The following is a 19,839-nucleotide window of genomic DNA, read 5'->3' on the forward strand; positions in this document are numbered from 1 at the left end:
GTACCTCATACCTTTTGTGTCCCATGACAGCACACAGCCTTGATTTTACTGGTGACTTTATTACCTAGGGTCAAAGGTAGGGATAGTGGTGGAAGGAGTTGGGGGAGAGGGCCTGCAGCATTTTCCTCTCTGACTCCCAGGCTTCATGAGCTTGATGAGGAAGAGAGAGATGAGCATCCTGAGCTTAGTGGCTGCTGGTGTTGAACTGTAGGTGGTATTGGGCCATAGGTTGATTGGTGTAGATTATAGAATTCAGATAATCCTGCCTGTGAAAGAAGTACAGAGGCATCAGCTGATGAGCTTTCCTTCTCTCCCTGGCCCTTCCCATCCCTCCCTTGGCATTCATCCACGTTGCCACCCCCTAGAACTCACTGGGCTTTTTGCTCCTTAGCCAGCTGCTGATTGAAGGATCCTAGCCCCCTTCGATGTTCAGCACTAAGTTCCCTCTCCTGCTCTTGTAGCTCCATTGTTGCCTGGGCCAAGCACAAAGTCTGGCTTCCCCATTTGGCAACCCGTGCTTGATCGGCCTGGCGCTGTGCCTCCTCTTCATGGCGTTGCACCTCCTGGACTTTCCTGATGGCAGCTCTCTGCTCTGGAGTCATGCCCTTCCAACAATAGGGCAGGACCTGGTGGGGAGCCACAGGGTGCTGGGCAACCTGGGGGTTCTCCGTCAGTAGGTCACTCGTGATCTGGTTCTGGATCTCCATGAAGTTGGCCTCCTGTTCATGCTGCCACTCACGGCGCTGTCGCTCAGCCAGTTCAGCTGCCTGGTGGGGCCCCTGAATATGAGCATTTGGGTACCCAACTTCAGGGAGCTCTCAGTCACAGGGGAGGGGAAGACATGGCCCTACTCTCCTCCATCTCTGGGAGAGAAGGACCAGCTCTCGCCTGGCCTTTGAATGACCTAACATAAGGGGAGGGGTGGAATGGACAGGGACCTTCCCTGCCCTCTGGAAACCCTTAGACTGAGAGGCTGGGGAAGGGAGGGTGGTGTTCTGCTCTCAGGTCATCCTGAGTCTGGATGTGGGGAAGAGCATCTTCTGCTCTAAGAGGGGCCCTAGGTGAAAGGGGATGTCCTCAGGTAGACGAGAGGGCTGGTGTTGCTTCAGGAAAGGTTGTGTGGGCGAAGACATGGCTAAGTTCCCCAGGACTTTGCTCAAGGGGTAGGGGAGAGCCCGGTGCACTGAATGGCCCAGGCCATACCTGAGCTTTGTTGGTATTGGCCATAGCAGACATCACGGCCACGCGATGGGACTCCTCTACCTTGGCCATTTGGGTGGACCGCATGTCCATGGCTAGGCGCAGCTGGTCACTGAGCATATCTGCGCAGAGAAATATGGCCAGGGCACTATACTGGCCTGCCCCATTCCTGGTTCACTCATTCAGCCATCTGTTCAACAAGCTTGGTGGATGTGTGGATGTGTGTGCTTAGGAGGGGAATGTCCTAATTGTAGGGATGTGGAAGGAGTTACTCTTTGAAGCTTAGGGATAGCCAAGTAGCAGCAACAAGGGTTTCTCAAGTGCCTAAGTGAAAGCTGCAGGGAGATGGATCAAACATAGATCATACCACCATGGTAAGGGCAATGACAGAGGTGTACACAGGGCATTATGAGAGCTTTGGGTGGTGGGTGAGAGGAAGGCTTCCAGGAGGAGGTGATCCTCGAAATGCGAATTGCATATAGAAAGAAAGCAAAGGGCATGCCAAGCCATGTTTTAGTCTAGCCACATTGGCCTTGCTGTTTCTAGATCATGCCAGATACTTCTGCCTCAGGGATTTGTAATAGACGTTCTTCTTGGCTCCTGCTTTCTTGCTTCCCCCGGGTCTTGCTCAAATATTGCCACCTCGTTGAGGCCTTTCCTGTCTCTCCTACCTCAAATTGCAACCTTCCTGTCCCCAACATTTATCCCCCTTCCCTGATTTATTTTTCTCCCTACCATTTGTCACCATACTCTACATTTCACTGATGTTGTCTATTGCCTGTCTCTCTCCTCACTAGGAAGTAGCCTTGTTGAGGGCAGGGATTTTTTTTTTTAAGATTTTATTTATTCATTTGAGACACAGAGATACAGAGAGAGAGACAGCATGAGCAGGGGGAGAGGCAGAGGCAGAGGGGAGAAGCAGGCTCCCCGCTGAGCCAGGAGCCAGATGTGGGGAGCCAGGACCCTGAGATCATGACCTGAGCCGAAGGCAGACGCTTAACCATCTGAGCCACCCAGGCGCCCCTTGAGGGCAGGGATTTTGTCTGTTTTATTCACTCCCATGCCCAGAACCTAGATCAGAACCTGGCACATAGTAGGGGCTCAATAAATATTTGTCAAATGAATAAAGGAAACCAAGAAACAGTATGGCCTGTATCTGAAACTACAAATAGTCTGCTCTTGCTAGAGCATAAAATGCAAGTGACTAGGGAGCTTTGCAGGGGCCAGACTAAAGGCCAGAAACTTGCCCCAAAGGTGGTGGGGAACATGGAAGGATTTTAAGCAAGGGGGCGACACAATCAGATTTGTATTTTAGAAAGCTCCTCCTGGGGGCCGGTATAGAATACAGTCAGACTGGTGGGAGACAATGGAGGTAGGGGAACCATCTTGGAGGGCTCAAAGCAGGCCCAATATATAGAAGGGTTACACCAGCAGTACGTGATGAGAGTAAAGGAGGGGGGCGGATTTGGATGCTTCCCAGGGTCCTGGCTCGGATGACTGGGTGCACGGTGTGGCCACCACTGGAAGTAGAAGATACAGAATGAAGAGCAGGCTAGGGAACATGGATGAATTGTTTAGGAAGGCTGAGTTGAAGGTGGTCAGCAGGCATCTGGATATCTGATTCTGCAGGTAGAGAGTCCTCAGCACAGAGGTGGTGACATGGCAGCTGAAACCAGAACGAGGGCTGAGGGCACCTGAAGTAAGTATGCAGGGGAAGGAAAGCAGTGTGCCAGGGACCAAGTCTCAAGAAAGAAAGGTGTAATGGAAAAGGAGCCCACAAAGGGCAGAGAGGGAATGGTCAGAGAGCTAAGAGCAGAATGTACTAGTACAGAAGCCAAGGAAGAGAGAAGCTCAAGAAGGATGTGATCAGAGTCAAGTGTACCAAGAAAGGTCCAGTCAAGGAGGAAAGACTAGATAGAGCCTCTTGTACTTGATAACACAAAGGCATTGGTGGTTTTAGTAAGAGTAGTGTCAGTGAAGTTGGTTGGGGAGAGAGGAGATCTCCCAGGGGGTTGAGGTGTGACTGGAAAGGAAGAAAAGACAGCAAGCGGAAGCAGATTTTTCAAGTATGGCTGTAAAGGAAAACAGCTAGCTCACAGCACCTAGAGGAATCACAGGGTGCAAGGAGGCTTTAGTTTTTTTAAGAGGGGTTAGACTGGGGCGCCTGGCTGGCTCAGTCGTTAAGCGTCTGCCTTTGGCTCAGGTCATGATCCCAGAGTCCTGGGATCGAGCCCCGAATCGGGCTCCCTGCTCCTTGGGAAGCCTGCTTCTCCCTCTCCCACTCCCCCTGCTGTGTTCCCTCTCTCGCTGTGTTTCTGTCAAATAAATAAATAAAATCTTTAAAAAGAAAAAAAAAGAGGGGTTAGACATAAGCATGTTTACAGCAGGCACAGAAGGAATCAGTGGAAGGGGAAATGTTGAAAACACAGGGCAGGGGATACCTGAGAGAGCACAGCCTGGGGGCGGATGGAGGGAGTGTCAGGGGTAATGGGGGTCCCCTAAACACAGGCTTAAGGCTTGGCTTTGAGGAGGTACGAGGACACGGACTTCAGAGGCTCGAGGGTGGCAGGGGCTAGGGAGGATGGATAGGGGTGCGTGGTTTCATTTCATTCAGCACGGCAACCTGGAGAGGAAAGGAGCAGCACCATTTTTCAGGTGGGGAACACTAAGAGGTCCGGAAGTGAAGTAAAAATGCCCAAGGTTAATAGTCAGCAAGTAGTTGGTTGGGAATTGAAGCCAGGTCCCTTGAGGGATCAGCCCACGCTCTTTTCACTACACTACTTGGACGCTCCCTTGGTATTCTGCTGTCCCTGTTGCCTGGCTCTGCCTTCTCATACACCCGCCTGCTGCTGGCCCCGTGGTGCCTCTGCAACTGCTCCAACAAAAATCACCAGATACTCCAAATTTCAAAATCCAATAGACAGGTTTCTGTCCTACCTAAATTTCACCAGAGCATTTGCCATGATTGATGGCTCCCTTTCCGAAACGCCTCCCTTGACCTCTGACTCTGCTTTTTCAGGGTGACCAAGAGAAGGCAAGTCTGGTGGTGTGGTCGAGTGTGGGCTGTGGAGCCACCTTGCCCGAGTCCACTTCCCGCCTCCATCCCCCACTAGCTGCCTGCCTGGGCAAATTATTTCACATTTCTGTTCTTCAGTTTCCTCCACTGAAAATGGGGATAATACCAGTGCTTGCCTCATGGAGTGGCTGGGAGGATGGCATGAGTCACGATGTGGTAGCAAGCTTAGCACAGTGTCTGATACACAGCAAGTGCCCAAGAAAGGTTAGCTATTATTATTTTATGCATCTTTTATCCTGCCTCCCTGATCGCTTTATTGTGAGCTCCTTTTCCTCTACTCATTCATTCACTCAAGATACATTTACTGAGCATCTACCACGTTATCAGGCAGTGTGTAAGTCACCGGAGTTGTAACAGTAAGACAGCTCCAACCTCTGTCCTCACAGAGTGTACTATTGGCTCACCCTTTCCCCAGGCTCCATCCAGGCTTAGTATTCTGTTCCTTTGCAAACCCTTCCCCTCCTTCGGGCCTCCAGATCTCTCCCTGCAGCCCAGACCAGTTCTATGCCACCTTAGGACCATATAGATACATGGCTGCCTGTTGGCTGCCTCCTCGTGGCTGCAATAGTCTTCTTTCTTATCTCCTTGCCTCTAGTCTTCCCCTCTAAGCCAATCTCCACAACGGCTGGCAAAGTTTTAAGTCTAAAACACAAATCCTGTGGCCCCAGTGCATGACACCCTCCTGTGGCTCCTACCTCACTCTGTAAAAGCCAAAGTCTGCATCATGGCCTGGAAGGCCTACTGGATCTGGCCCCTTCACCTCTCCGACCTCATTTCCTATCACTCTTCCCCTCACTTGGTCTACTTCAGCTACTCTGGCCCCACTGCCATTCCTCAAACATTCCAGACACCCTCTCTCCTGTGGGCCTTTGTACTAGCTACCTCCTCTACTTGGGACTGCTCTTCCCTTGATTGTTTGCATTGCATTGCTCACTCCCTTGTCTTCAGATCTGTATTCAAAGGTTACCTCAGTGAGGTTTTCCTTATTTAAAATGGCAACTGTGCACCCCTCTCCCAAAGTCCCCACGTGTCCTCCCTTTTGTGCTTTATTTTTCTCCCTAGCAACTATCTTAACCACCTTATACAGTTGACCCTTGAACAATGCGGGGCTTAGGCAACTATATCTTTAAAAAAAAGAAAAAAAGAAAAGAAGGGGCGCCTGAGTGGCTCACTCGGTTAAGCGTCTGCCTTCGGCTGAGGTCATAATCCCAGGATCCTGGGATCGAGCCCCACATTGGGATCCCTGCTCAGCAGGAAGCCTGCTTCTCCCTCTCCCACTCCCCCTGCTTGTGTTCCCTCTCTTGCTGTTTCTCTCTGTCAAATAAATAAATAAAATCTTAAAAAAAAAAAAAGAAAATAAAAGAAGACCATAGGGGAGAGAAAATACGTTTATAGTATTGTATTTATTTTTAAAAATCCACATATAAGCGGACCTGTGCAGTTCAAACCCATGTTGTTCAAAGGTTCACTGTATATTTTACTATTTTATCTTGTTTATTGTCTGTTCTCATTAGAGTGTGAACTCCATGACAGCAAGGATTTTTCTATTTTTTTCACTGTGCCAGGCACAAAATAGGCGGCTTAATATATGCCGAATATTGAAATGGTCTTGTCACTCTGCTTAAACTCCTTAAATGGTTAACCACTGCCTATGCGATAAAGTCACAATTCTTTAGTTTGGTGTAGAAAATTCTTGCATGTTTTCTCTTCCTCCAAGCCCTCAACCCTAGGCTGCACTAACACTAAACTGTTCATGCATCCTAAACCCTTGGACTATTCACAGCCCCAGTTCTCTACCTCTTGCTGCCCCCTCTGCCTAGAATGACCTCTTCTTGACCCTCTCCCTGACTTGGAAAAATTGTACCCAACTTTCCAAAATTGATTCCTAACAGCTGACTTGTGCCACCCCCCATCCTGCTTCCTTTTCCTTGTGAGAATTGACCAATCCCATATTGATGTTCCCCCCGTGTCCTATAAACACTTCTGTCACAGTACCCATCACAGCACCTACCAGTGTCAAAGCATAAGTATTTGCTGATGAATGACTTGTGCATATCTTTTCCTCTTTTTCTAAACTGATTTTCTAGAAGGGACATGGTTCCGTGAGGTCATGGAGGGCATGGTCACGTATAGTGTCACAGTAATAGTAGCTACTGGTTACTGAGCACTGATGTTTGTGCTTTACATACAGTATCTCATTTCAGTCTCATTCAAGCTCTACGTGGCATGGATTATTATCCCCATTTTAAAGATGAGAAAGCTGAAGCACTGAGAAGAAAATTCATTTGCCCAAACCAGGTGGTAAGTGGCAGAGCCGATAGGTCTGTCTTCACTATGCTGCCTCCACATAATGGAGTTCCAGGCTGATTGGTACCAATGGCTATACTGTCAGTTACTGAAGGCAGTCAGGGAGTTTGGGGTCTGCTCAATCTAACCTTTCAGCATCAGCTCTGTGGGTAACTTGGCCTCCCCACTCCCTGGGTGCTGTACCTGGCTCAGAGCAACTCCCCACCAGGCCTCAGGGCTCAGCCTGGAGGGCGCAGCTACTTACCTACACACTTCTCATCAGCCGTGACTTGCCATTGCTCCTGCAGCTGCCTCTCCAGGCCGTATGTGAACTGCTCCTGCTGCATTTTCAGGCACGTGGCCCTCTCCCGGTCCTCCCTAGCAAAGCACTGCAAGCTGGCTAGGCCACAGGGAGGATCACTACGGCCAAGACAGGCTGGAAACTCCATCCAGAGTCGGCTAGGATTCCAAAGGTTATACTGTGGCCTGTTCCTGAGCTGCTGCTTTTGCTCCCGAAATTCTTGCAATTTCTTGGCCAGCCGACGTGTCCGTTCTGCCTGTTCCTTCTCTAGCAGCTGGGCTACCAGATCATACTGCTTCTGGTAGGTACCTGGGGGTGGTGGGCAGGGACATGGAGAAGGCCCCACAGGAGAGACAGAGCCCACTCAGCAAGGCCTCTGCTCCCAAGGCCCATCGAGTTTGTCCCACCACAGCCCAGGCCTCAGGCGCCACTCCAAGGCAGGACTGTCCTACCTCAGCCCACTCAGGCCCTTACACTATCCTTCTTGGCTTGCCCTTAGCCTTAGGCTTTTACCGTAAGTTGCCTCCTTGCTCTGTTCTGTTGTATCTCGAAGCTTTTGCTCTTCCACTTGGCTGTTGAGGGCTTTGACATCCACCTGATCCCAAAGAAATGAGCTAAATCAGGGTAGGGGACCACGGGTGGGCCTTGAATGCTCTAACACAAACTGCTCAGAATTTACCCTCTTCAGAATCCTCCTATAGATCCTCAGTACCTACTGGATAAGGGTCTACCATCTGAACATGGTTTGTAAGCCCCTCACTGGTCTAGCCTCTGCCTCCTTCTCCAGCCTTATCTCAGTACCTTCTTCCTCTGCCCCACCCTCAGAGCTCTGTGCTTACAGTTCCCTGTGACATCTGAGGTTGTTTGGAACAAAGAGCCTTTGCCAGCTACTCCCTCCACTTGGAACTCTCTTTCTTCCTCTCTTTACCCAAACTCCTATTCATCCTTCAAGACCAGCTCAGGCCTCGCCTTCCTGATTCCTTATGCAGGTGCTACTCCCATAGAATCTAGGACCCACTATCCACATTATATTGAAGTTTGCCTCTGTCGATGATCTCCTCCACCAGACTGTGAGCCTATTAAGGAAAGAGACTGGGCCTTAGTCAGCTTTGTACCCTACTGCCCAACCTAGTTCTTGGCCCAGACCAGACCCTGAGGAAACGCTTGCCAACCGGATCTCAATCACACCACACATCTCTCAGCCAACTACTTACTTGGGTCAGGCACTGAGCCACCACCATATGTTAATATTCACTTTCACACTTCATTTAGCTTCATTTTACTGAGAAGGAGCCTGGAGCTCAGAGAAGATAGATGACTCATTCAAAGCCACACATCTAGTAAACAGCAGACCTGGCCCTTGAGCATAGGTATGAGGTCTTTTCCAGAATACCATGCTGTATTCCACCCCGCCCCCCATATCCACCTACCCAGCAACCTATTTTTTCTTAAACTATCAATATTTTCTGTTTATTTTTTATTTTAATTCCTTTAAAACATTTCAAGAGAGTGTGAAAGGGAATACAGTTTAGTGAAGAGTAAGTCCCTCCCATCTCTGTCACTCAGCCTGGTTAACAGTTTCTTATGTAGCCTTCCAGACAGCATTTAGGCATACACAATACCAAATATTCTTCAGACTTCTTTTGGCTCCATGTTACCTGTCTCTTGAGAACCTGGCCACTCAGCCCAGAGCTGACTGGAGGAGAGTCACTGTCACTGGCTCCTCTTCCCCCAGTCTCTTCCCCTGCACCCCCAGCCTGCTTCCTTCCCTCACCTGGGAGTAGATGCCTTCTCTCTCTCTCCTTCCTTTCCAGCTGGAGGGCCTGCTTAAATCAATGAGGGCCGTAACAGACACTGCTACATTCCTCTGTGGGTGTAGGAATGAGGTGACCCCTGGTCCGAAGAAAGTCCCCGTTGCCTACTTACCCCCATGCCTCGGGTCTGCACATTGAAGAATCGGCTCTGTCGCTCTTTTTCTCGATTTCTTCTAGCCTCGATGGCTGCCATCTCCTTGGGATCTGGTGACAGGTCTACCTTATACATCTGGAGCAAGTGTGGGGTGGAATGGCCAATCAATGCTGACCACCATTCTTGACTACACCCCCACCCTCTTCCTTTCTTCCTATAGCACCAATAACACCAGTTATTGATTCCTACTGATTTTACCTCCTGATATATTTCATACCTGTGTCCTACATCTATGCTGTCACCACCCTAATTCAGGCCTCACAATCAGGTGCCAGACAGTATCCTCAGGAGCCTCAGTGGTCTCCCTTGCTCCAGTGTTACCCTCTCTACTCTTTTCTCTGCACTAGCTACCAGAGTGATCTTTCTGAAAGCAAATCTGACCATGGCACTCCTCAGCTTAAAACCATTAAAAGCAACAGGGCACCTGGCTGGCTCAGTCAGTGGAGCATGCGACTCTTGATCTCAGGGTTGTACGTTCAAGCTCCACATTGAGTGTAGAGATCCCTTAAAAATAAAAAATCTTAAAAAAAAAACCTTTAAAAGCAGCATTAGGGGTACCTGGGTGACTCAGTTGGTTAACCTCAGGTCATGATCCCGCCAGCGTTGGGCTCTCTGCTCAGCGGGGAGTCTGCTTCTCCCTCTCCCTCTGCCCCCCAGCCCCGGTCATGCTCTCTCTCTCAAATAAATAAATAAATAAAATCTTAAAAAAAATAAACAAAAGCTTTAAAGCAAATGGCTTCCCAGTGTTTACAAGATAAAGTCTAACCCCCTTTGCTAGATTTATAAAAGTCTTCATGATCTGACCCTTGCTGATCTTTCCAAGTCTCACGCTCATTTATAACTCTCCTCCCTTCATGTTATGCTCTATTCAGTTTTCCCCATTTTAGTAAATGGCACCACTATTTCCCTTTTTATTTGTTACCTATTCTCTAGTCATGTGAAAGGCTAGAGGGCTTACATTCACCTGTTCTTTCATATTTTGGGAAGCCCACTTTTGGCAACTGTGGCCAAAACCACAGCCAAAAACACTTTTGCAAACATAAATCTGATCATGTCTCTCACCTGCTTAAAATCCTCCACTGGTTTCCCACTGCACTTAGAATCAGATCCAAACTCCTTACCATGGGTTTCAAGATCCGGCTCCCGCACACCTTTCCAATTCATCCCACATCACAGTCTCCCTCACTTAACAGTCCTCCAGGCACACTCGTCTCCTCTCAAGTCCTTCAACACAACTATTCCCATCTCAGGGCCTTTTTACATGGCGTTTCTTTGTTCAGAATACCATTCCTCAACTCCTCCTATAGCTAGTTTCAATCCTTTATTTATTTATCCTTTTTTAAAATTTAAATTCAATTAACATATAAGGTATTATTGGTTTCAGAGGTAGAGCTCAGTGATTCGTCGGTCGTATATAACACCCAGTGCTCATTACATCAGGTACTCTTGTTAACGTCCATCACCCAGTTACCCTATCCCCCCAACCCCCTGATCCTTATAACCCACATGCAAGTGAAGAAGCATGATAAAAGAGACCCATGAACCAACTCCCCAACTTAAGAAATAGAACTTGATCAATATTATTAAAGTGTCTTATGTCTCTTCTCCCTCATCCTTACCCTAAGAGATAACCACTGTGCAAATGTGACCATTTGCTTACTCATAGGCATTAATATACTGTGCATGAACTGAGGGTTGCCGGAGGGGAGGGAGGTAAGAGGATGGGTAAAAATGTCTAGAATTTTGCCTTTCTCATTTAAGTTTTTAATCCATTTGGAATTGCACTTTATATACAGTGTGAGAGGTAGGGATCCAATTTGATTTTTTTCCAAGTTCCATCTCATCTTTTTAAATGGAACACTAGTTCCTGTCAATTATATGAGATTGCTGTCCTTTGGTCATTTTGTTCCCCTAGCCCGATTGTGACTGTTTTTCCCAGTTGAATTCATTTGTGGTTGCTCTAGTAGATTCCATCAACCAAGCTTTCTCACTTTCCTGGACTTGCCATAAGACTTTTAGACTCTTCCCAGCCTCCAGATGTCATTTTAGAAGTGGTTTCAGGAATGGTTATGGCAACCACCAGACCCTTTCCATGTCTAAGTCTAAGCACCAACCCCAGCCAACTCATTCCATTTGTCACCACAATGTAAGGTCATTGAAGGGAAAGATTTGGCAGATATTTTAAGATTCTTGAGTTGCTAAGGCCATGACCTTGTAACGAGCAGGTGGTATAATGTGATAGGGGGATGAAAGTATGAAGGAGAAGGATAGAAAATTCGGGGAACAGAGAGGGGAAAGGGACAGAGGGGGCAGAGTGGGGCGGGGGGAGGCAGAAAAGGAAAGGGGAAGGAGGGCAACAGGGTAGCAGACAGGAATGGAGGGCAGACAGCAAGAGAAGGGGAAGGAGGAAAGCAAGGGAGGGGGCCAGAGGGGGATGGAGAGGAGGAAATGGGGTGGGGATGAAGCACGAGGAGAGATAGATAAAATGGGGAGAAAGGAAGAATAGAGGTGGAGAGCAGTGGCTTAGGGACCCTGACTCCCGGGGGTTCACACAAAATACCTTTCTTAGCAAAGAGTATCAGTTTTGAAGCTCCCAGGTTGGGTCTAGGTTCAAGTGGCCAACAAGTGGCTCAGGTCCAAGACCATTCTTAAACTACAGCAACAGTCTCTGGACTCTGCTTGGAGAAAGAGGAGGGAGGCAGGGGATAGAGGCAGTACCTCTGGCCATAGCTTTCCCCAGCTCGTGACCCTGTCGCTCCAGAGTACCCTCATCTCCCTTCAAACTCCATCCCCCTTTTCACCCCAGCCCCCCTCCCACTCCACCCCATCCCTACCCCCATTCCACTGCACTTCCAACCCTACTTCACCCTCAGCTTGGTCTGAGCTCCCCTAACACCAAATCCTCCGGCCGGCCCCTCCTTCCCGTACAGCCCTCACTCCCTGGGGCCCTTCCAATCCCCGACCCTGTTCTTGTTTGAGCCTTCCAGCAGGCTAGGCTAAAGCCACAGCCAAGCTCCCACCTTTCTCTTGCCCTGGAGGGCATAGCCCTGCTGTGACTTGTTTCAGCAAGCAAGGACTCGCCTCCCGCCCGCTTCCTCAGATCCCAAAAGCGGCGGCGCTACTCCATGATTCAGTAGGCAGGGTCAGCGGTTTGCGTTGCCACGCAACAAGAAAGGGGGGCGGGGCCCAAACTCCTCTTTTAAGCTCGCGCCCTGGCAACGGATTAACAAAACTTCCACGACACGCCCCTGGTTCCGCTCTCACCGGAAGCCGGAAATCCCGTTAGGCCTGGACTTATTCTCGCGAGGTTTGTCGTACGCCCGGCCTGCACTGCGGTGTTTCCCGCGCGGGCTACCCCAGTTCCCGGGCGTACGGCGCGGCCTTTTGTACAGCCGCCGGCGCCGTCGCCGTCATGGGTTTCCTGAAACTGATTGAGATCGAGAACTTTAAGTCGTACAAGGGTCGGCAGATTATCGGACCGTTTCAGAGGTTCACCGCCATCATTGGACCCAATGGCTCTGGTGAGATAAACCTGGCTGCGGCCCTGCGCACGTCCCAGCCTGGACCCCCTAATCCGGTAGCAGAGTAGTACAACCCAGCCCGTGCGACCTGAAATGTCGCGAACCCTCACAGGTTCCTTTCCCTCCGGAGCGTGGTCAGGCCGAACCCGCTTTCCCCGCTCGGGTGCTGTGACTCGAATCTCTTCCCCAGGTGTCACTTGTCTGCTCTTTGCGCGACCCCCGCCCGTGAGCGAGTGGTACGGGCCGATCTGTACGTTACCCCGCCCACTGCCCCCTCCCGCCAAAAGTGGCGCGTCCGGAGTTGTCCGCCAGCCGCGGGCCGCGCAGTTCCCCGCCGGACCTGCTGGATCTGGCTACTTCCCCTGCTTTGTTTGAACTCTCCGGAAAGTGTGGGACTGCTGGTAGCCCTCCCAAGGCCTCCGGTCCCCAGCGGTACACTTTTCCCTCAGCCCAGCGCCCCCTCCCGCCTCGCATTGGTATGCTCCAATTCCTTCTTTTTTTTTACTTTCCTCCCGAGGCGGCACTTTTGAATTTCTGACCCTGCGCTCCCGTCTCCAGCGGGAGTGCTTGGGGTGTCCACCCTCCACCTCCATGTCAGAGGTGGGGATGGTTTGAAATACCTCCTTTGTTACCACTGGAACCATTGAAAAGAACTCATTCGCTTGCCAAATTTATTGAATGCTTACTGTTTTATAAGGAGTTGTTCAAGGTGCTGTGGAAACAGCGGAGAATAGAGTAAGCCTTGCTCTCAGGGGACTTGCATTCCAGAGGGGAAAGACAATAATAAAGGAGAAAATAAGACAACTTTTGGCTGTGATGAATGCTATACAGGAAATTAGGTTGATGGGATACAGTGACTTGGGTGGTGTCTTTAGAAAGAGCGGTCAGGAGATACTGTATTGTATATTTGAAAGTTGCTGAGAGAATTGATCACAAGGAAAAAATTGTTTATGTGAGGTAATGGATGTTAACGTATTGTGGTAATCATTGCTTGGTATATGCAAATGTGGAATCATTATGTTGTTACTTGAAACTAATACAATGTTATATATCAGTTGTATCTCAACAGAATTTGGGGGTGGGGGAAGGGCGGTCAACTTAACTCCTCTGAATGATACGCTATTGGAGCACCTGGGTGACTCAGTCGGTTAAGCATCAGTTAAGCGTCGGTTAAACTCGATCTCAGCTCTAGTCTTTATCTCAGGGTGGTCAGTTCAAGCCCCCCTGGGGAATGGAGCCTACTTAAAAAGTAAATAATACACTATGGATTTCTCCCATCTACCCCACAAGCAGTCTGTTTGGAATCCTGTGGTGTTCCTCCACCCCAGAAATGTTATAGCTAAATCATTTCCTAGCATGAGGGGCTGCCCTTGATGACATACCTCAAACTCATGAACCTTCGCTGGAGTTTTGCCTGTTTTTGGTGCTCTTTGTAGAGCAAGGTTTCTCAACAGCGGCACTGTTGACATTTCTAGCAAGGTAATTCTTTGTTGTGGGGTTGGTCCTGTGCATTGTAGGATGTTTAGCAGCATCCTGGGCTTTTACCCACTAGGTGGTAGCACCCCCACCCCTCAGGTATGACAACCAAAAATGTCTCCAGACATTGCCAGTGTCCCCTGGGAGGTGGGATAAATCACTCCCTGCTTCCCCTTACCTTGATTGAGAACCACTGGCCTAGAGGGCTAATGCTTGGGGTTCCACTTCAGTTTCTTAGGATTTTGGTGTGGTGGCCCCTGTGAAAAGAGCCAGAATGCACCTCTGGGCATTCACTCCTTTCAGCATGGGTAGATTTGTATATGCAGCTGTTCCAAAAAGACCCTTAGTTTGGACCCCCTCCCCCCCACTTCAAAGCCCACCTGCACAAGCCATTCCTTGGGTCCCCTCAGTGAATTACTCTTTTTCTCTGGCTCACAGTAGATACTTGGTACATGTTAATGTTTATATTTTTCTGTCTTGTATTCATGGGATATGTTTTTGTATCTTCATCACTGGTTTATGAGTGCCCCCCCAAAGAAGACATTCCTTAAAACATTTTATCAGTATTCAGCTCATAATGCATGTTATAAAAATGTTTACAGTATTGAGTGATTGCTAGTAGGGAGGGCTTTGGTTGTGAGACATCCTTACTATCCCTGGAGAGCATGGGAGAAGCCCAAAGGTTGGGAGTGGACGCCTTGAAGTCTGACTCCCGGTCTGCTTGTTGTGTTAGCCCTGCTCTGATGAGGGAGCCGGAGCTAAGAGTTCAGACCTGTGTTAGGATGGGACTGCCATTTATTGAGCGCCACTGTGTGTCAGGTACTTTATTTATTGGAACCTTTTACATTTAAATTCTCAAAATGACCCTATGAGGGAGATATCATTGTCTTGGTTTTATAGGTGGGAAGGCTGAGGCACAAACAGTTATAACTTGCACACTGATTCTCAGAGCCAGGGTCAGAACCTCTGCCTGTCATACTTCAAAGCCTGTGCTTCTGCCACTTCAGTCGAGAACTGTGTGCTCAGCATTATTTTAAAGGCTCTACCTATCAGTCATGGTTTTTTTAGATTTTCCAGGTGAGGGAATGGAAGGTCAGCTAAGAATTAGTGAAACTAAAAACCTGGTCTATTGGACTAGAATCCGAGCTCTTCTTTTTTTTTTTTTAAGATGTTATTTGAGAGAGTAGGAGCGGGGGCGGGGTGGAGCAGAGGGAGAGGGACAAGCAGACTCTGCACTGAGCATGGACCCTGACATGGGGTTCGATCCCACCACCCTGAGATCACAACCTAAGCCCAAATCAAGAGTCGGATACTCAACCGAATGAGCCCAGGTACCCCTAGAACCCGGGCTCTTAATCACTGTTTTGTACTGCCTCTGTGGAAGGAACCAGGCTGCCATTTGTATAGCTGGGTAGAAAGGTGTGGGAAATCAGGTCCTCAGTTCAAGGTCATATAACATGTTAGGGGAGAATCTTGAGATAGAATTTATAGAGATTGGCCTGTTCTCCACTCCCCTGACCCCAGCCTAAATTGAAAAAAATTTTTACCTGAGCCTAAAATGAAGAAAGTAACAATTGTGACTCCACTATTGAAAAGATAACCACTCTTTTTTTTTTTTTTTTTAAGATTTTATTTATTTGTCAGAGAGAGAGAGAGTGCACAAGCAGGGGGAGCAGGCAGAGGGAGAAGCAGGCCCCCTGCTGACCAAGGAGCCCAGTGCGGGACTGGATCCCAGGACCCTGACTAGGATCCCAGGATCATGACCTGAGCTGAAGGCAGACACTTAACCAACTGAGCCACCCAGGTGTCCCAAAGATAACCACTCTTAATGTTAAGAATCTTACTTATTTGAATAGCTCATACATGCACACAATATAAAATTCAAAAAATCCCAAAGGATAGACAGTAAAAAGACTCCCTTCCCTGACCTGTTACCTATTTTCCTTTGGGAAGCAACCACTGGTTACAGTGTTTACATTTTCATGTATTTTTTCCTATGCCTTTGCCTCTCCCCAAGTTTTTATTATGAAAATATTCAAACCTACATGTGTGTTTTTGCTTAATCATTTGAAAGTAAGTTGCAGACTTAATGGCATTTCACCTCTAGGGATTCAGCATTTGACTCCTAAAATTATCATTTTCCTGTGTCACCACTAGACCATGATCACATCTGGGAAAACTAATTTCCTTGTTATCTAATTCGTATTCAGGCTTCCCTAATTGCTCCCCAAAATGTCTTTTGGGGTTTTTTTTGTTTGTTTTTTTAAGGGAAACTGGAATTCAGTTAAAGTTTGTGCACTGCCTTTGCTTGTTTCTCAGTGATTGCTTTCTTTAGTGGTTCTCCAAACCTTTCTTTTTAGATACTTTTTTTTTTTAAGATTTATTTATTTATTTGAGGCGGTGGGGAGTGATTGTGTGCGGATGGGGGATGAGGCAGGGCACGGCAGAGGGAGAGAATCTTAAGCAGATTCCATGCTGAGTGGGGAGCCCCATGTGGGGCTCAATCCCACAACCCTGAGATCACAACCCAAGCTAAAATCAAGAGTCTGACACCCAACCAACTGAGCCACCCTGGTGCCCCTAGGAATATGCCTTTTAAAAAATTATAGTAAAATATACATAGCCAGATTTGCCATCTTAATCCTTTTTTAAGTGTACAGTTCAGTCGTGTTAAGTATCTTCACATTATACAACTGATCTGAACTTTTTCATCTTGCAAAGTTGAATTTGTACTCAATAAACAGCAACTCCCCATTATTACCTTCCTTCAGCTCTTGGTTGGTTTTGTTTTGTTGTTGTTACTTTTTTTTTTTTAAAGATTTTATTTATTGAGAGAGCGAGCGAGCGCACAAGCAGGAGGAGCGGCAGGCAGAGGGAGAAGCAGGCTTCCCACTGAGTAAGGAGCCCAACGCGGGACTCCATCCCAGGACCCTGGGATCATCACCTGAGCCAAAGGCAGACACTTAACCGACTGAGCCACCCAGACGTCCCTGTTTTTTTTATTTTTAAACTTGGTTGAGATCATACTGTATTGAGTTTTATATCTGCTTATTTTTTCTATTGTGGGCATTTCCCCATGTCATTAAAAGTTGTAGAACAATCCATTGTGTGAATATGCTGTTTCCTTAGTTGGGGTTCTAGTCTTTAACTGCATAGGGACTGTTTCTCTAAGCTGTTAAACCAAGGCTTTGGTGGGGCCGAGTTGTGTTTCCTGATTTCCCCTCCTTTGCTTTGCCCTCTGCTCCCTTAGGTAAGTCAAATCTCATGGATGCGATCAGCTTTGTGTTGGGTGAGAAAACCAGCAACCTGCGAGTAAAGACCCTGAGGGACCTGATCCATGGAGCTCCTGTGGGCAAGCCAGCTGCCAACCGGGCCTTTGTCAGCATGGTCTACTCTGAGGAGGGTGCTGAGGACCGCACCTTTGCCCGTGTCATTGTTGGTGGGTGAGGCTGGCCAGAAGGCCCCCCCCGGGTCCTGGGAGGTGACTAGACTAGTTGGCTGGGATAGGAGGGAGGTCTGACCTTCAGCCAACTCATGCACTGTCTTGTAGGAGGTTCCTCTGAGTACAAGATCAACAACAAAGTGGTCCAGCTACATGAATACAGTGAGGAATTAGAGAAGTTAGGCATTCTCATCAAAGCTCGTAACTTCCTCGTCTTCCAGGTGAGCATTTTTAACAGTTACTGGCTATCTGCTGTTTGCTGACCCTTGTCTCATTCTCAGTGGGCCTGCTCCATCTTGATCTTCATCTCTTCCCTGAACTAATGGAGCAGCTTCCTCACTGGGCTTACTGACTCCAGTCTGGCCCCTTCCAGTTCATCTCTTGGGCTAGGTTCATCTTATGAGGGCACAGATCTGTTTCTTTCCTTTTTCTCCTTAAAGCATTTCAGTGATTTCTCATTGCCTTATAAGGTGGTTGTCAAATTGTAGTCTCTGGATCAGCATCAACTGGGGACATGTTAGGAATGCACATTCTCTGGTTCCATCCTAGACCTCTAGATGTAGAGACTATGGGGTGGGGCCCAGCACTGGGTGTTTTACCAAGCTTTCCAAGCTATTATGCATGTTGAAGCTGGAGAACCATTGCTTTAGCATAAACTCCAAACTCTTGTCATTCAGGAAACATCCTTTGGTTCTTGCCCACCTCACTAGCCCCTCATCTGCTGGTACTTTTCCCTTCCAACCCTGCATTCCAGCCCAATTAAACCATTATAGTTCCCACAATTCACCTGCTTTGTTTGGCCTGCAGGCCTTTGCATATTAATTGTCCTTTACATGATATAACCTTCTCTCTTAACTTTTTTGGTTCTTCCCCATCTTTCAAACTCAGCTTAGATGTCACCTTTGGGAAGCTTTTCTGGACAGACACCCCTGCCTGTCTCCCACCCACAAGCTTCTTTTAGTCCTTTTTCTGTGCTACTTCTGTCACTGCATGTAACACATGGCATTGTCTTTGCTTTTGTCCCTTTTGCTTCCTGAGCACCTCAAGAGGCAGGGAATGTGTCCTTAAAGCCCAGTGTGAAATGTGACACCTAGTGCAGGGAGAGGGTCAGTGACCTTTTTCTGAATGATCCAGTGGAAATGGGTGGAGGGAACTGGGCCGGCTAGGCTCTAAGCGGGGAGAGTGTTTTGACCTTTACTAGGGTGCTGTGGAATCTATTGCCATGAAGAACCCCAAAGAGAGGACAGCTCTATTTGAAGAGATCAGTCGCTCTGGGGAGCTGGCCCAGGAATATGACAAGCGAAAGAAGGAAATGGTGAAGGCTGAAGAGGACACACAGTTTAATTACCATCGCAAAAAAAACATCGCAGCTGAACGCAAGGAGGCCAAACAGGAGAAAGAAGAGGTAGGCGGCTGGGCTGCCTGTGGGCTCTTAGGGGCCAGGGTGGAGCCAGTACCTTACTGATGCACCCCTGCTTCCATTCCCTCGTTTGCACAGGCTGACCGCTACCAGCGCCTGAAGGATGAGGTGGTGCGAGCTCAGGTGCAGCTGCAGCTCTTTAAGCTTTATCACAACGAAGTGGAAATTGAGAAGCTCAATAAGGAACTGGCCTCTAAGAACAAGGAGATCGAGAAGGACAAGAAGCGAATGGACAAGGTAGAGGATGAGCTGAAGGAGAAGAAGAAGGAGCTGGGCAAAATGATGCGGGAGCAGCAGCAGATTGAGAAGGAGATCAAGTAAGAGGCAGGCCTGGGCCTGCAACCTGTGGGAAACCAAGAGGCTGTGCTGTTTCCTAGGGCTCCTCTGAGCCTAGAGTCCAGTGCTCGCACTAGTTTGTCTTCCTCTTGACTTGCTTTGGCCAGAACCAAGCACATTTCTTGACTTGCATTTTAGACAAATAGAACATTTTAAGTATTCAGACTCTGGGAAGATAGATGGGTACTCCTAAAAGAGAGGCCTTGAAAGGGGTGGTGACCTTGGGAAGTGAGAGGAAGTGATGGGAGGCCCAGCTCCTAGAGTGGCTGGGAATGCCTTCCTGGAAGAGAAAAACTGGAGCTAGAAGTTTAAAGGATGGGAATTTGAGATTTTATTTTTTTTTTTTATTTGAGAGAGAGAGAATGAGAGATAGAAAGCATGAGAGGGAAGAGGGTCAGAGGGGAAGCAGACTCCCTGCTGAGCAGGGAGCCTGATGTGGGACTCGATCCCAGGACTCCAGGATCATGACCTGAGCCGAAGGCAGTCGCTTAACCAACTGAGCCACCCAGGCGCCCAGGATGGGAATTTGAAAAGGTTAGATCAGATGGGGGCAACTAAATGGGCACAGGGCATTCTTGGGAGTTGTTCCTGAGGGGCCTGGCCTGGCTAGAGCTGAGGCAGGAGTGGTAGCTTTACCTAATGGAGTGGCTGGAATGTCAGGCTGAAGCCATCAGTTCCAGGGAATAGTCAGACTGGCCCTTTTCCGAGGGTCTGTGCAGCATTAGCCCCTTGTTCTTTAGGCAATTCCCTGAGGCTGGCTGGGGGCCTCAAGTCCCCCTTTGGGTAAAAAGCCTGGGAACCCCCCCATTTCTC

The 19,839-nt window shown here is 48.5% G+C and overlaps 2 protein-coding genes across 6 annotated transcripts in view; one reads left to right on the forward strand and one right to left on the reverse strand.

Moving 5' to 3' along the window:
* Positions 1 to 27: 27 nt before the first annotated feature.
* Positions 28 to 12,007, reverse strand: RIBC1 (RIB43A domain with coiled-coils 1). Of its 3 annotated transcripts, XM_027608971.2 has the most exons (8): positions 11,852 to 12,006; positions 11,392 to 11,506; positions 8,790 to 8,906; positions 7,377 to 7,458; positions 6,828 to 7,172; positions 1,204 to 1,322; positions 373 to 779; positions 28 to 266 (listed from the first exon to the last, which is right to left on the reverse strand). In XM_027608971.2, exons 3-8 carry the CDS (start codon positions 8,904 to 8,906, stop codon positions 185 to 187), a joined length of 1,152 nt encoding a protein of 383 aa, XP_027464772.2. In that variant the 5' UTR covers positions 11,392 to 11,506; positions 11,852 to 12,006; the 3' UTR covers positions 28 to 184. The 3 variants fall into 3 exon arrangements, with proteins under 3 accessions (XP_027464772.2, XP_027464773.2, XP_027464771.2); XM_027608972.2 differs by lacking the exon at positions 11,392 to 11,506 and having other exon boundaries at positions 373 to 767; positions 11,852 to 12,007; XM_027608970.2 differs by lacking the exon at positions 11,392 to 11,506.
* A 127-nt stretch (positions 12,008 to 12,134) lies between these two features.
* The window catches only part of SMC1A (structural maintenance of chromosomes 1A), a 48,535-nt gene continuing 40,830 nt past the window's right edge, over positions 12,135 to 19,839 (forward strand). For 2 of the 3 annotated variants that reach the window (XR_003522527.2, XR_003522528.2), the window contains exons 1-5: positions 12,135 to 12,352; positions 17,079 to 17,267; positions 17,379 to 17,491; positions 18,472 to 18,675; positions 18,769 to 19,007. Coding sequence is in view for 1 of the 3 variants with exons in the window: in XM_027607653.2 (XP_027463454.1) it covers positions 12,244 to 12,352; positions 17,079 to 17,267; positions 17,379 to 17,491; positions 18,472 to 18,675; positions 18,769 to 19,007 (854 nt within the window). In the remaining 2 variants the exon portion in view is untranslated. The remainder of the gene's footprint in view (positions 12,353 to 17,078; positions 17,268 to 17,378; positions 17,492 to 18,471; positions 18,676 to 18,768; positions 19,008 to 19,839) is intronic. The other variant, XM_027607653.2, reaches the window with a different exon arrangement.

Source organism: Zalophus californianus, chromosome X, assembly GCF_009762305.2.
Source record: "Zalophus californianus isolate mZalCal1 chromosome X, mZalCal1.pri.v2, whole genome shotgun sequence".
NCBI lineage: Eukaryota > Metazoa > Chordata > Mammalia > Carnivora > Otariidae > Zalophus > Zalophus californianus.

Coding starts and splice junctions, on each gene's coding strand:
- RIBC1 (XM_027608970.2), bottom strand. CDS start 8,906: ATGTATAAGGTAGACCTGTCACCAGATCCCAAGGAGATGGCAGCCATC. Junction 780..1,203: donor CCAATACCAACAAAGCTCAG/GTATGGCCTGGG, acceptor GCTCATATTCAG/GGGCCCCACCAGGCAGCTGA. Junction 267..372: donor GCTAAGGAGCAAAAAGCCCA/GTGAGTTCTAGG, acceptor CTTCTTTCACAG/GCAGGATTATCTGAATTCTA.